At 41.9% G+C, this 13,899-nt stretch overlaps 2 protein-coding genes across 3 annotated transcripts in view; one reads left to right on the top strand and one right to left on the bottom strand.

Annotated features, from left to right (window-relative positions):
• Positions 1-2,315: 2,315 nt before the first annotated feature.
• LOC129720232 (uncharacterized) lies at positions 2,316-4,177 on the top strand. The gene is made up of 3 exons (XM_055671683.1): positions 2,316-2,514; positions 2,662-2,943; positions 3,006-4,177. Exons 2-3 carry the CDS (start codon positions 2,844-2,846, stop codon positions 4,175-4,177), a joined length of 1,272 nt encoding a protein of 423 aa, XP_055527658.1. The 5' UTR covers positions 2,316-2,514; positions 2,662-2,843.
• Positions 4,178-4,225: 48 nt separating this feature from the next.
• LOC129721006 (uncharacterized) overlaps positions 4,226-13,899 on the bottom strand; it is a 37,025-nt gene continuing 27,351 nt past the window's right edge. Inside the window, exons 2-4 of one of the 2 annotated variants that reach the window (XM_055673027.1) lie at positions 5,537-5,865; positions 5,272-5,475; positions 4,226-5,208 (exon numbers count right to left, since the gene is read on the bottom strand). In XM_055673027.1, coding sequence (XP_055529002.1) covers positions 4,226-5,208; positions 5,272-5,344 — 1,056 coding nt within the window. In that variant the 5' untranslated portion in view covers positions 5,345-5,475; positions 5,537-5,865. Of the gene's footprint in view, positions 5,209-5,271; positions 5,476-5,536; positions 5,937-13,899 lie in introns of those variants that run through there. The other variant, XM_055673025.1, reaches the window with a different exon arrangement.

The raw sequence follows: 13,899 nt of genomic DNA, 5'->3' as shown, positions 1-13,899 counted from the left end.
CGCAGATAATTCGTACACAGAGCGCTGCATAATGTAAATAGTACGAAAAATTAGTAAGCTTACGCAATAATGTATACATTATACGAAATCAAAAATAAAAGAGAAAGAGAGAGCTTGAAGGAGCATGATGGGATCATCACCGGTTCGCCACAACGCGATTCTAGTTCTATCGATTGCGGGAGAGCGACGACGCGCGCCTTCCCAACTTAACCCCAGAGACGTACAAATGTTCACGAAAGTGATTTCAATACGAAACCTGAGCGAAGGCTATATGTATCGCGCGGCGGTTCTATCGATCGATGCGAAAAAGATGTTGTTTCAGAAACGTATAAATGTTCTCTACCTCATCGTGGGAAAGCAACGGATTCGGACCAAGTGTGAAGGAGTAGAACTCACGACCATCTGCTTATCAAAGCGGACTCTGTAACCATGTGGCTACCAGCTCTGTTTATACGAAATCAAAAATAACAGAACACCTTTAAGTAATTACTCGTTGTTATCCACGTTCATACGAAAGTACATTCGTGAATTGGACAAATTATGCGTAAATTGCAATTCTATTCGATAACTTGCAATACGAATGCTCTATAAAATCAACAAAAGTGCTGTACACTCTACGAAATCCATGTTTTCGAAGTGTTCGTGAGTGGAATAACGAAACAATTTTTGCAGTGTGATATATCTTCAATGAGTATTAAATATGAAGGTACATACTTTCGTCAGAACTGTCAAAATGGTTGCAGATCTCTATTCGTATGCGTAACGAAAGGTTCAAGAAATGAACGCAATCAATCATAGGCTATTGACATACTGAGGCGTCAAATGAAGCGAAGCAAGAAGCGTCGCAAAAGCGTCCGAGCTACTTCTTCGAACGTCTATATAAAACGCTCAAACCGGTCATACTCAAGCGGCAACGACGCGTCGGTAGAGGCGGCGAAACAGAACGAGTAGTGTTTTGACGCGCGTATACTTACGCGGTAATACCTTGTTCAGACAAAATCTTTCATCGCGAGGTGCTTTACATTTGCTTTGTTTTGGTTTGGTAATTGAAAAAAAGCAAATAGAATACATTTTCGGTTAACAAAATGTTAAAATGTATGAAAAATGTTTGTTCAGTAATACCATGTCCAGACTAAACCTGATATCGCCAGGTGCTTTTTATTCGTTTTATTTTGGTCTTAAATATAGAAAATATCGGGAAAAATTTTCAGGTCGTCAGGAAAATAACACTGGTATTTTTGATTGATATTGCATGCCTAACATACTGAACAGATATCATAAACTAGTTGAACGTTACTTGGGGTCAGCGGGTTTAAAATTTAGAATAATTACTTATATTTTTTTCTACGTCTGTAGCGCAACTGACTTCAGAAATATTATTTTACTTCATAAAAAAATCTCTATGTTTACTTTTTTAGTGATTTACTGTGCTTGAAGCAGCAAACAAATCTTCAATAGAAGAATTCATATTTTCTTTAAACGAAACCGCTGCTGGAATCTAGGAATATGACAACACAACGCATTTGCATCGCTCGCTCCAGTCGCTCCAGTATGTCATAGGAAGCTTCACTCAACGCTTCTGTTTATTCCGCTTCTCAAACGCTCAACGCTTCGCTTCATTTGACGCCTCAGTATGTCAGTAGCCATAGTCTTTTCGACAGCCGAGCAGGAAAGTCGCTTTTCTAGAGTGCTCTGTGGATTACCGAAATTAATTTCCCGCTCTTTTTTTTTAGCGTTCGCGTGCGCAGTGGTGTTGTTTGGTGTGCGAATACGCGTCGTTTTTGGTGGGGGAGCCCCGACAGCCGAACAGCGCCAGTGGTAGTGGTGCTAATCGGCGCGATTGCTGCGTTCGCGTGTGAAGGTGGTGAGTCGTGCTTGTTTTGACGCGAGTGCTGAAAGGTGTCGTGCTGGTCCAGCATCAGCGAAGGTCGATTCCCGCAGCAGAGGAGTACGCAGCTGTGGTAGTGGTTAGTTGGCGTGTATGCTGTGGAACCCCGACAGGGGGAAAGCGTACGGCATCGCCGCTCTGCAGTTGAAGAGACAGCGCAAGCAGTTCTGCTGATTCATAAGATAAGTGACACAATCCTTACTTATTAACCTTTTTTATTTCCATTTATACAAATATATATATTTTGATTTCGCATTTTCATTCATTTCTTATATATAGTCATTCTTTTTAGCATTAAATATATAAGTATTTCTCTATATATTTCATAAATTAGCTATTAGCGGCATATAGTTCACAACCGCTATTCGCTATGACAGAGCAACGGTGCTGCCATCTAGGATAGTTTGCTCTGTGCGTGATTGAAATGTAAACAGAAATCGGAAAAAAGTGAAAATTCCTGCTTAGATTTATAGTAGTATTTATTTGACTTTTCAACAAAAAGTGTGCATATAACTGTCGTGTGAGCTCCAGGAATCAGATTCCAGCGAAACTGAAGCAGTTTGAGTTGATTCCATAGTGTGCAGACGGCAAAAAGTTAGACGTTCTTTCATGACCTAGTTCTGCAGGTAACTTTAACAGATAAAAAAAACTGATAGAAAGTCGAAAGAATTGAAGCTTCTAAACAGAATTTATCGATACATCTCTACTCTTCATCAACAAAATTGCAAAACTTTATCCTAAGAAAAATTTCGTTACTTTTCCGATGATTTTAGAATACGTTTCATGAGGAAATATGGCCGATTTTAAAGAAAATTTCCCATGCGAAGACCATGACCAAATTGTGTCCACCCAGACAAAGGCGAATAGAACGGTGTGCATAGTTCCTGGATGCAATCAACGCTATGGTCGAGGTGCTTCATTCCACACATTCCCAAAGTAAAAAGATAAAAAGAGAATGAATGCGTGGGTGGCGAAACTGCGATTGAAGCTTGAGCCGACTTCGACGTCTAGAGTTTGCAGTTCTCATTTCAGCATTGAAAACTTTATTAGTCCAAGTGAGTTCTATTCGGTTTAATTATACTTATTGAAATAGTGAAGTGCAACATCTTCGCCTTAGCCTCGAAACGGTGCACCGATCGAATGATATTAAAAAGTACAGCTGTACCGGATATCAACCTTCCCCGTCCAGCTATTGATCCGAAAAAGGATAAAGCTGCAATGGATCGTGCCGAACGAGCGGATAGGCGACGTGAACGAAGTGACACTCAAGAAGGCATTCGGATGCCCATCTGTATGGTTACTGGGGATAAAAACCTAGTGAACCAAGCACCTGTATTAATGGAAGCAGCTGTCCAGGTTGATACTTTGAACTTAGATAAACTTTTTGTCGGTCGTCGGAGAACAATGTCTGTGCGGTTTAAACGTGACCGGGAGTTAAATTCATGGACTGGACTAGCATCTCTCAAAATGCTGAGTACCATTGTTGAAAGCTTAAGCTCGTTGGCTACTTATAAGAAGCGACCACATTCTACTGTTTCTGTTGAAGAGGAAGTGCTGGTTGTACTTATAAAAATGAAAACGAATCTGTCATTTTCTTGCATGAGCACCCTCTTCAATTTGCAATATCAGACTATTTCGTTAGTATTTTACCGGACAGTTCCGCAGTTGAAGATGATCTGCACTGCTTTGATACCATGGCCATCGCTGGAAAATGTTAGGCGTAATATGCCGCATTATTTTCGGCCAAATTATACCGATGTTGTCGCAGTGCTCGATTGCACTGAAATGGCAATAAAAAAACCAACCTGTCTCCACTGCAGAATCAACGCATATTCGCATTATAAAGGACGCGAGACTGCAAAGTATTTTATTGCAGTTACCCCTGGTGGGACGATTTCATATGTTAGTCGTGGATACGGCGGAAAGGCTTCTGATAAGCAGATAGTTGCGGAGGAAAAAATGCTTGAGATGGTGAATATAGGAGAGGCAGTAATGACCGACAAAGGTTTCAGCATTGACGCTGAATGTAAAGCCCTCGGGGTGAAGCTCGTGCGACCTCCGTTTTTGACGGCACCACAGTATCAGTTGAGCACCACGGATGCGTTTGAAAACGTATCTATAGCAGCGGCAAGAGTGCATGTTGAAAGGGCCATACAACGCATTAAAATTTTTGAAATATTCAACAACAAAATAGATACACGTTTTCTTCCTGTATTGGACGATCTTGTTTACATTGCTTGTGGAATAGTGAACATTTCGAAGCCAATTTTGTCTAATGTACGGTTTTAAAAATGTTTAAAATTGCTTTTATTTCTAATTAATAAACATGTACATTCATTAACCCTCAAAAGTAGCATAATATAAGTACTTAAGAAAAACATTAAAATAAACTTCTTTCAGTACTGCCATCAATGATCGAACGTATTCCGCGTCAAATTTGATTTCTTGGACGTAACACTTATCTTCATATGCTGAATAAATTAAAAAATCTGCTGATTTACATTTTAAAATGAATATATTTAGCTGGACTTGAGCGTAGTACGCATGACTTTTCCTTAAAGATGAGAGCTTCGTGAGATAGGGAAGCTCGCCAATGAAATCGTTCAAACATTTATGTTTACCGGCTTCCGGACATTTGATTTCGATCACTTTTTCTTCATCGACAATGATTCCATCTGGAGAACACCCCAACCATGGTATATGAGGAGGTATAACAAAACCACATCTCAGAACGTCTTTTCCGAAATCTCGCTCATATGCTGCTACTGCTTGCTTTTCACATCGGAGACCATGTTCAATTGCAGGTGTTGAAACATGTCTAGGTATCACCATACTCATTATTTTCCTTTTCCAATCCTTGACTTTTTCGGGTTGAGTTTTATAATATGTATACAAAAAATAAGCCCTAGATGCAGTGATCCGACGAGCACGCTCTTCTTTCCACTTCGATGACGTACTCTGGTTGACAGTTTCTGTACAAATATTAAATGATTCGTGTTCTGAAACGTTCACGTTTACTTCGAAATAAAGATGCAAGTTCTCTTCCAGTGGGCCAACGAATTTCATTATTTCATTGTCAATCATCGTGAAATTATCCGAAGAAAATGATCTCCTTAAAAACGATTTCAGCAAATAGGATACTAGGTCTTCTTCAACGGAAATCAATGACACCATCGAAACAGTTGACAAGTTATTCTGTCCATCTAAACCAAGCAGGTTATGCAAAACATTCGATTCATTCTCAGTTCCATACATTTTCTCTTTTTTTCTTATTTCCGGTCGTCCTTTCATTTCATATGCTAAATTACTTTCAGGGAAACCTAAAATTTTTGATGAAGCGTTACATCTAACACACAATTTTGATTATTGCTTTAATATCTAACTATCTACAAAAATATGGAGAATATTGGCCTTTTCTTCTCTAGTTAAATCCATTGGTGCAGCAGCCGATGCCATAGAAGTATGAGCTTGAGACGGATTTTCGGTTATCTTCGACTTCTTGCAGAATGAAGTTAACAACTTTTTCGGCAATTTTACCCCATTTCTGCTGCACGTCTGTTGTAGTTAGTAAAGGAATCGAAGGAAACCTGAAACGCAATTTGTTTCAATAATATTGTAAGGCTTGTTTAACAAAGTTATGGAACTTACATTAATAGGTGGTTTAAAACAGCCATGACGTGCTTACACTTTCCCATCCCGGCCTTACATGAGCAATGCAAGGACCAATTTTGAAATACCGGCCTGGTCCGGATAGAAATTTTGTGTGGGTCTGACTTGGGTGAAGATGATTTCAAGCAAGTTGCAAACACGGATAGGCCGTCCGCATGCACAGTTTGAACTCCCACGAGAAGCAGATGGTTGGCTTTGAATACCCGTTCACCTTCGATTATAAGCCTGCTTCCTCCTGCGACATACTGAAGAATGTCAGCGAGCTGTATTTTCACCGCGCACGTCGAATGGATTTCATCGTTAGATGCCTGAATTTGAGAAAAAGAAGCAATTTTCATTCACCTGTTTTATACATTCGAGACATCACAGGAACTGTATTTCACTTAATTATCATAACCAAAGGTTGTGATTTTACATTGCACCAAACAAAAAGCTCCAAATAATTATTTTAATCAAGTTTTTTAATCCAGTAGCAGGGTCAAATTTCCGAAATAGAAAATTACACTTTTCTTTGATGGCAATTTCACGTTTTTTTTTTTTAATAGTTTATTTGACACGGCACGATACAATTTATGTTTAACTGAGCCAAGTACATTTTTTTTAAATTCTAAACTAGCAGGGAAAAGAGGGAGGCCTTTTCTTTATTCTCGCGGCCGACTACGAGCTAGTGGGGACTTAAGGTGAGAGGAGGGGAGTTACAATTTTTATTTTAACTATATTGAGTTATACGATTTATTTATTTGTACATGGCTAAGCAGTGATGTTCTATGAGCAGTTTGGACTGAGGTGTCTGCGTGAACATAAAGATGACGAGTCTTCGTTTGAGTGTCTCCAGCTTAGTGTATCATCTTCTTTCAGCGTGTAGCGGGAATGGTTATCTAACAAATAGATAGAAGAGTTTCATATTTTAATACCAGCGTGTTTTATGAACACGTATAGCTGTGTCATGTACTGGAGATCACCGCTTCCCAGAATGTCTCTAACGGGTACGTTCGGTTGTTTTCCTCGGGCCCGAAGGGAATCTATAAGGTCAGACCTAACACCACAGTATTCGGTACACGACCAAACAACATGCTCGATGTCATGGTAGCCATCGCCACAAACGCAGTGATTACTGTCTACAAGCCCTATACGAAAGAGATGCGTGTTTAACGTATAGTGATTGGACATAAGTCTGGACATCACGCGAATGAAGTCCCTACCTACATCCAACCCCTTGAACCATGCTTTCGTCGATACCTTAGGAAAAATGGAATGTAGCCACCGTCCCAGTTCATCTGAGTTCCATGATGATTGCCAACTGTTGAGTGTTCTCTGACGCAAAATGCTATAAAAGTCATCATAAGCAATTGGTCTTTCATAAATATCGCCGTCAATAGCACCCACCTTAGCTAAAGAGTCAGCCTTTTCGTTACCCGGAATCGAGCAATGAGAAGGGACCCACGCTAAGGTAACCCGGTAATTTTTATCTGTTAAAGCACTTAAAAACCGCCGTATTTTCCCCAGGAAATACGGGGTGTGCTTCACAGGCTTCATTGATCGCAGAGCCTCAATGGCACTGAGACTATCTGTGAAGATGAAGTAGTGGTCTATAGGTAGGGTTTCGATGATTCCAAGAGAGTACTGAATAGCAGCAAGTTCTGCGACGTACACGGAAGCAGGAGCATCGAGTTTGTAGGAGGCGGTAAAATTTTCTTGGAAAACACCGAAGCCAGTGGACTCATCTAGATTAGATCCGTCAGTGAAAAACCTTTTATCATAACTAACATGTTTAAACTTATTGAAAAAAATCTTAGGGATCTCTTGGGGTCGCAATTGATCCGGGATACCAGAAATGTCTTGTTTCATGGTGGTGTCGAAGAATATAGCATTATTAGAAGTAGCTAAAAGTGCGACATTGGAGGAATCGTATGAAGAAGGATTAATATCTTGACCCATATAGTCAAAATATAAAGTCATAAATCTGGATTGAGATTGAAGGTCGACCAACCTCTCGAAATTTTCAATTACTAATGGGTTCATAACTGTGCATCGAATTAGCAACCGGTAAGAGAGATTCCAAAAACGATGTTTCAACGGAAGAATACCCGCTTACACTTCAAGACTCATCGTATGGGTCGACTGCATGCAACCCAAGGCAATACGCAAACAACGATATTGTATTCTCTCTAATTTTATAATGTGTGTGTTCGCGGCGGAGCGAAAGCAGAAACAGCCGTACTCAAGAACTGACAATATCGTTGTTTGGTAAAGCCTTAGAAGGTCTCCTGGGTGGGCTCCCCACCAGGTTCCGGTAATCGTACGAAGAAAATTAATCCTCTGTTGGCATTTTCGTGTCAGATACCTAATATGACAAGCCCAGGTGCATTTAGAGTCGAACCAGACCCCGAGATATTTAGCGACTAAAACCTGAGAGATCGTTTAACCCGTTAGTAGGAGCTGCAGCTGAGCTGGGTTATGCTTCCTAGAAAAAACGACCAGCTCAGTTTTCTCCGGAGAGAATTCGATACCCAGCTTAAGAGCCCATTCAGACAAATTGTCTAAGGTATCTTGCAATGGTCCTTGCAGATCGCTAGCCTTGCCACCGGTAATGGATACAACGCTATCGTCTGCAAGTTGCCTTAGCGTGCATGAATTTGCAAGACATTCATCGATGTCATCGACGTAAAAATTATATAAGAGAGGACTTAAACATGAGCCCTGGGGGAGGCCCATGTAACTAATTCGGGAAGTTGTCGAATCGCCATGTGAGAAATACATATGCTTTTCTGACAACAAATTGAGCAAAAAGTTATTCAAATTTGGTGAAAGTCCCTGCGAATGAAGTTTCGCGCTTAAAACTTCTACAGAGACAGAGTCAAAAGCCCCCTTAATATCCATGAACGCAAAAGCCATGTGCTCTTTTAGAGCAAAGGCTAGTTGAATTTCAGTAGAAAGCAACGCTAGGCAATCGTTCGTCCCTTTGCCCCGGCGAAAGCCAAATTGAGTATCTGAAAGTAACCCGTTTGTTTCGACCCATTTGTCTAACCGTAAGAGGATCATTTTCTCCATTAATTTCCGGAGGCAAGAGAGCATCGCAATCGGCCTATATGAATTGTGATCAGAGGCAGGTTTCCCGGGTTTCCGAATAGCAATGACTTTTACCTCCCTCCAGTCATGCGGAACAATATTTCGCTCAAGAAACTTGTTGAACAAATTCAACAAGCGTCTTTTTGCAGAGTCGGGTAGATTCTTCAACAGGTTGAATTTTATTCTATCTAACCCTGGAGCCTTATTGTTGCACGACAGGAGAGCCATTGAAAATTCCAACATCGAAAATGGAGGCTCTTCCGTAGTTACTAATAACGCGTCGCGAAAGGTTTTCTGTTCCGGTACAGAGTCTGGACAGACCTTTTTGGCAAAATCGAGTATCCAGCGATCTGAATACTCCTCGCTTTCATTCGAAACGTCACGGTTCCGCATGCGCCTGGCGGTATCCCAAAGAGTGCTCATCGCTGTTTCCCTCGACAACGCGTTTACGAACCGCCGCCAGTACCCGCGTTTTTTCGCCTTTACTAAGTTCTTCATCTGCCTGCCCAGTGCCTCGTACTTTCGAAGCAGGTTGACAGTGCCGTACTCCCGGTAGTCCTTATACGCCGCGGACCTTCGCGCGTACAGCTCAGAGCACTCTTTGTCCCACCATTTGTTGGGAGGGCGCTGTCTAATCGTTACCCCGGGGATCGGTTTCGTCTGAGCTTGAGTCGCGGCGTCGATTATCAAGCCAGCTAAGAACGCGTATTCTTCCTCCGGAGGAAGTTTCTCGTGAGTCTCGATAGATTGCGCTATAATAGACTCATAACACTTCCAATCAATATTACGTGTAAGGTCGTAGGAAATATTGATTGGGTTCGGGGGAGTTGAACCATTAGCAATTGATATAACGATTGGAAGATGATCACTACCGTGGGGATCGTTGATTACTTTCCACCGGCAATCTAACGCTAGTGATGTCGAGCAAAGGGATAGGTCAAGCACGCTTTCACGTGCTGGAGGATTAGGTACACGTGTCGCTTCCCCAGTATTCAAAACTGTCATATTGAAGTCGTCGATCAAGTTACAGATTAAAGAAGATCGGTTGTCATCGTACAGCGACCCCCATAGCGAACAGTGAGAATTAAAATCTCCCAATATCAAAAAAGGCGCGGGAAGCAACTCTGCTATATCAGTGAGATGCTTCTGTTCAATCCGCGCGGATGGAGGCATATATAACGAAACAAGGCATAAGTCTTTTCCATTCATATTAGTTTGAATGGCAACGACTTCAATATTCGAGATCGAGGGGAGGTCGATTCGGAAGAAGGAATAGCACTTTTTAATCCCTAAAAGTACCCCTCCACCGTGTGAGTCTCGATCTCGACGAATAGTGTTAAAATCGTGGAAATTGAGTTGATCGTTTGAATTGAGAAAGGTTTCACAGAGCGCAAATGCGTCACAATTGTATGTATTTATTAAATGAGAAAAAAGATCGAATTTGGGGATGATACTTCTGCAATTCCACTGTAATACAGTGACAAAATTCCTAACCTCTTTCGCCGTATTAGTCATCGAAAGATATGATAGCTGAAATGAGGGGCCAAGTTGCTGCTAGTTGCTTCAAAAAGGTTTTCACTGTAGGAAGAAGGGCAAGAAGAATATTTTGTAGGGGATCTGGTATGTTGAATGTTTTAAATATCCAGTCCACAATATCAGAAAATTTTATGTACCCTGTTTCTTTTTTATCTTCTGATCGAGAAATGGGTGCACGAGGGGTTTTTGGTGCCCCAGGAAGCGGTGGGTACTCCTGGTTTGATTTAAAATTAAAACCGGGAGGTACTTGCTTCGGTTTTTCTTCACCGCTTCCTTTTTGTGTTGGCTTATTGGTCATTCCGCTAGGGGTTATCTTGCGACCTTTGCGAGAAAGATTAGGAGAGTTGATCATTCTCCTCTTCCTAGATCCTTCTGGCATGGCATAAGAACACCCTTCGACGGGATCGTCAGATGTACCCTCATCGGTTGGCAAAAAGGAAAAGATGTTTCCTGTCGAGGGTGGCTCAGCACTCTTCAGCATTTCTGCGAAAGAGCGCTTTGATCGTTCCTTGAGGGAACGCTTTATTTTTTCCTCGCGCTGTTTGTACGCGGGACACGGCGAAAGGTCATGCCGAGTTCCCTCGCAGTAAAGACACTTTTCAGTATCCTCACTGCAAGCGGTCTCAGCATGATTGCCTCCGCACTTGCTGCAGCGTGCCTTGTTGCAGCAGTAGGTGGCTGTATGACCTAACTGCTTGCAGTTTTGGCAATGCATGACCCGCGGTACGAACAGGCGTACAGGCAGACGAACCCTGTCCAAAGAGATGTAGTTCGGCAGTGCGGATCCGGCGAATGTTACACGGAAGGAATCCAAAGGGAAGAATTTCTTCTTCCCTACTTCGATGGATACTGAATGCAATTGCTTGACATCCAGTATCTTTACATCTTGAATCAGGGGGTTCTTGAAGCAGCCAACCCCGTGACGCAAAATGTCTTCGACCGTGAGGCTTCCTTCGGTAACCACACCGTCGATCTCCACGTCCTTGGCAGGGATGTACACGCGGTACTCTCTCGTGAAGAGCTCGTAGCTAGCAATTGCGTTTGCTTGCTTCAAGCTACTCACAACAACTCGCAGTTTGTTCGGTCTAACCTTTGTAATTTCGGTTACGTCCGAAAACTGTTTTGCCAGGTCCTTGCCGATTTGAATTATATTTAGAGGCTTCTTTATGGGTCTGAAGTAAACTACGAACGGACCTTTCGAAGCATCTGGGTAAGCTTTCACCCGTGTTGCCGGTACCCTTGGTACGGGGCTAGGTAGCGGGGAAGGTAGAGGGGAATTGATGGGGGAGATCTCAATCTCTTCCCCAGTTGTTTCCACATCCAGGAATAGTTGCACCTGCATGTCGTCCATTTTGCGGGAGCGTTACGCTCTACCGCACACAAACGATAAATATTCGAATGTGAGGGGGGTCAAGTAGTTGCTATTAAATTTTAAAAACAATTTTTCAAACTACAATGGATCAAAATAAAAAAAAAGGCAGTAATACTAATACTAATAACAATAGTAATAATAATAATAATAATAATAATAATAATAATAATCATAATAGTAATAATAAAAATAATAATAATACTAATAATAGTAATAGTAATAATAATTATAATAATAACAATAATAATAATACTATTAATAATAATGATAAAAATTCTAAAGTGAATACTTCACCGAACGTCTAAGTCACGACCTCACGGCTGATAGTAGGATTAATCGAGCGTCTCCGCAGAACAAACAATGACGATCCAGCTTCGTGTTGTGACACAGTGGCCGTATCCTACACGCGAGATGCCACTTGTAGTTGACTTCCACTCGCTCGATCGTATGGTGGTCCGTGCTGCTAGCGGGGTAACAGCGGTGCGGGAGAATTATTCTTGCTGATATATCAGCTGCGTATCGAATCACTGGCGGGGTAGCCTGCCCCTACCAGTGTGCAGAAGATGTTTCTGCCGATAAACTACCGGCTATTGTTATCGCGCAGCACAAGAACTAATCGACAAAAAAACACCCGTACGATAACTCGTGAATTGTTATTTTGCAAACTCAAACGGAGATGAACAATTTGCGTCTAATCGAGACGAAAGCAAAACAACGAATGGCAATTTCACGTTATCGTTGATAGAAAATATTCGGTAAACACTACAAGAAAGTTGAACGGGAGTTCCTTAATTGATTTTCACTTACCATTGTAATCAAAAAGTTCTGAAAAACGAGCGAAACCTTGCAAAAAATTAATAATTATTTGAACCGTTTGTTTACCACTGGCTTCACGCACACGAAACGTCAAAAACAGTGCAGTCAACGCGAATGGCGGTGGGTGGATTGCCTATTCCACCGGACATCTCATCCTGCTCAGAAGGTGACGAGTCCGGGATGGATTTCTCTGACATCCCAAATAACGAAAACAACGCTTTTTTGACGTAGTTAAAAAGCGTAAAAGACCCCGTAAAACTTCCCCAATTGCCCCACCCACTAATGACGGGGAAACTCGGGTTATGTATGTACCAGCTGAATCAACCTGGTCTACGTTGGGTCGTGTATTTCCGACCCAAAATATGCAAAACTCTGAAAGAAAAGTCTTCAAGCTTGACCGAGGTTCACAAGGTCAAAGCAGATAGACTCAAGGCAACATTCTCGGATCCCCGACAAGCAAATGCTGTCGTCCAGGATCCAAATTTCAATATCGAGTACCGCGTTTATATACCGGCACGCGTAGTTGAAACAGAGGGTGTTATCACCGAGGCTGACCTCACCGAAGAGGATATCATGAAAGGTGTTGGATGCTTTAAAAATCCATCCCTTCCTGAAATCAAGATCCTTGTGTGCAGGAGAATGTATTCCAAGGATAACACGGGCAAGTATTCTCCAAATGACTCATTCAGAGTGACTTTTGAGGGAAAAGTACTCCCGGATTTTGTCGAGCTTCACAAGCTCCGACTACCCGTGAGACTTTTCTTTCCGAAAGTCATGACGTGTACGAACTGTTTGCAGCTAGGGCACACGAAGACCTACTGCAACAAAAAATCCAAATGCTCCAAGTATGGTGAAATCTCCGAAAGTAACCACGCTTGCGGTGATCAAGAGACAAAATGCTGTCTTTGTGGTGGTGATCCACATGAAGTCGAGGCGTGTCCGAAATATAAAATACGCTCAGAAGCGTTAAAAAAATCAACAAAACAACGCTGTAAGCAGTCATTTGTACAAATGCTAAAGACTGCCTTACAGCAACAGGAAAACCCATAAACCAGCTTGGAACATGACGATCCCAATGATGATGAAGGGGTTTATCAACCTCTTCCGTCGAGTGGAGCCGTGCGTGAGCGACCAAGCGAATCTTCCCCCAAGCTTCCTAGAAAGGAGCAGAAGAAAACACATACAGATACCCCAAATGGTCCACCTTCTAAGCAAAATATTACTTAGCCGTCACCTCCAGGATTTAAGCTTAATCCTGAGGGTAACAATTTCGATAAAGAGTTTCCCAAACTACCAGGAAAACAATCTGCTTCCGCCAAAAAACAGTCATCGGAAACTGAAATACCGACCACTGATGGACGTATCTCATTCAAAATGATCGTTGAATGGATATTTACCACTTTTGGTCTATCTGATTCCCTCAAGAGTATGATTTCGGCTTGACTTCCAACAATTTGCATGTTGGGTAAGCAACTAAGCACCAAATGGCCCCTCCTCGCGTTCGTATCCTTCGATGTCTAAATCAGACAGCCGAAGTGACGAATCGACA

This window comes from Wyeomyia smithii, chromosome 2 (genome assembly GCF_029784165.1).
Source record: "Wyeomyia smithii strain HCP4-BCI-WySm-NY-G18 chromosome 2, ASM2978416v1, whole genome shotgun sequence".
NCBI lineage: Eukaryota > Metazoa > Arthropoda > Insecta > Diptera > Culicidae > Wyeomyia > Wyeomyia smithii.
The sequence above is the reverse complement of the archived record's forward strand: the minus strand, read 5'-3'. Positions and strand labels throughout refer to the sequence as shown.

Bases quoted from the DNA above. Each gene is read 5' to 3' on its own strand.
- LOC129720232 (XM_055671683.1), top strand. From the start codon at position 2,844: ATGAATGCGTGGGTGGCGAAACTGCGATTGAAGCTTGAGCCGACTTCG. The intron at 2,944-3,005 runs GTGAGTTCTATT...TCTTCGCCTTAG, and splicing joins TGAAAACTTTATTAGTCCAA to CCTCGAAACGGTGCACCGAT.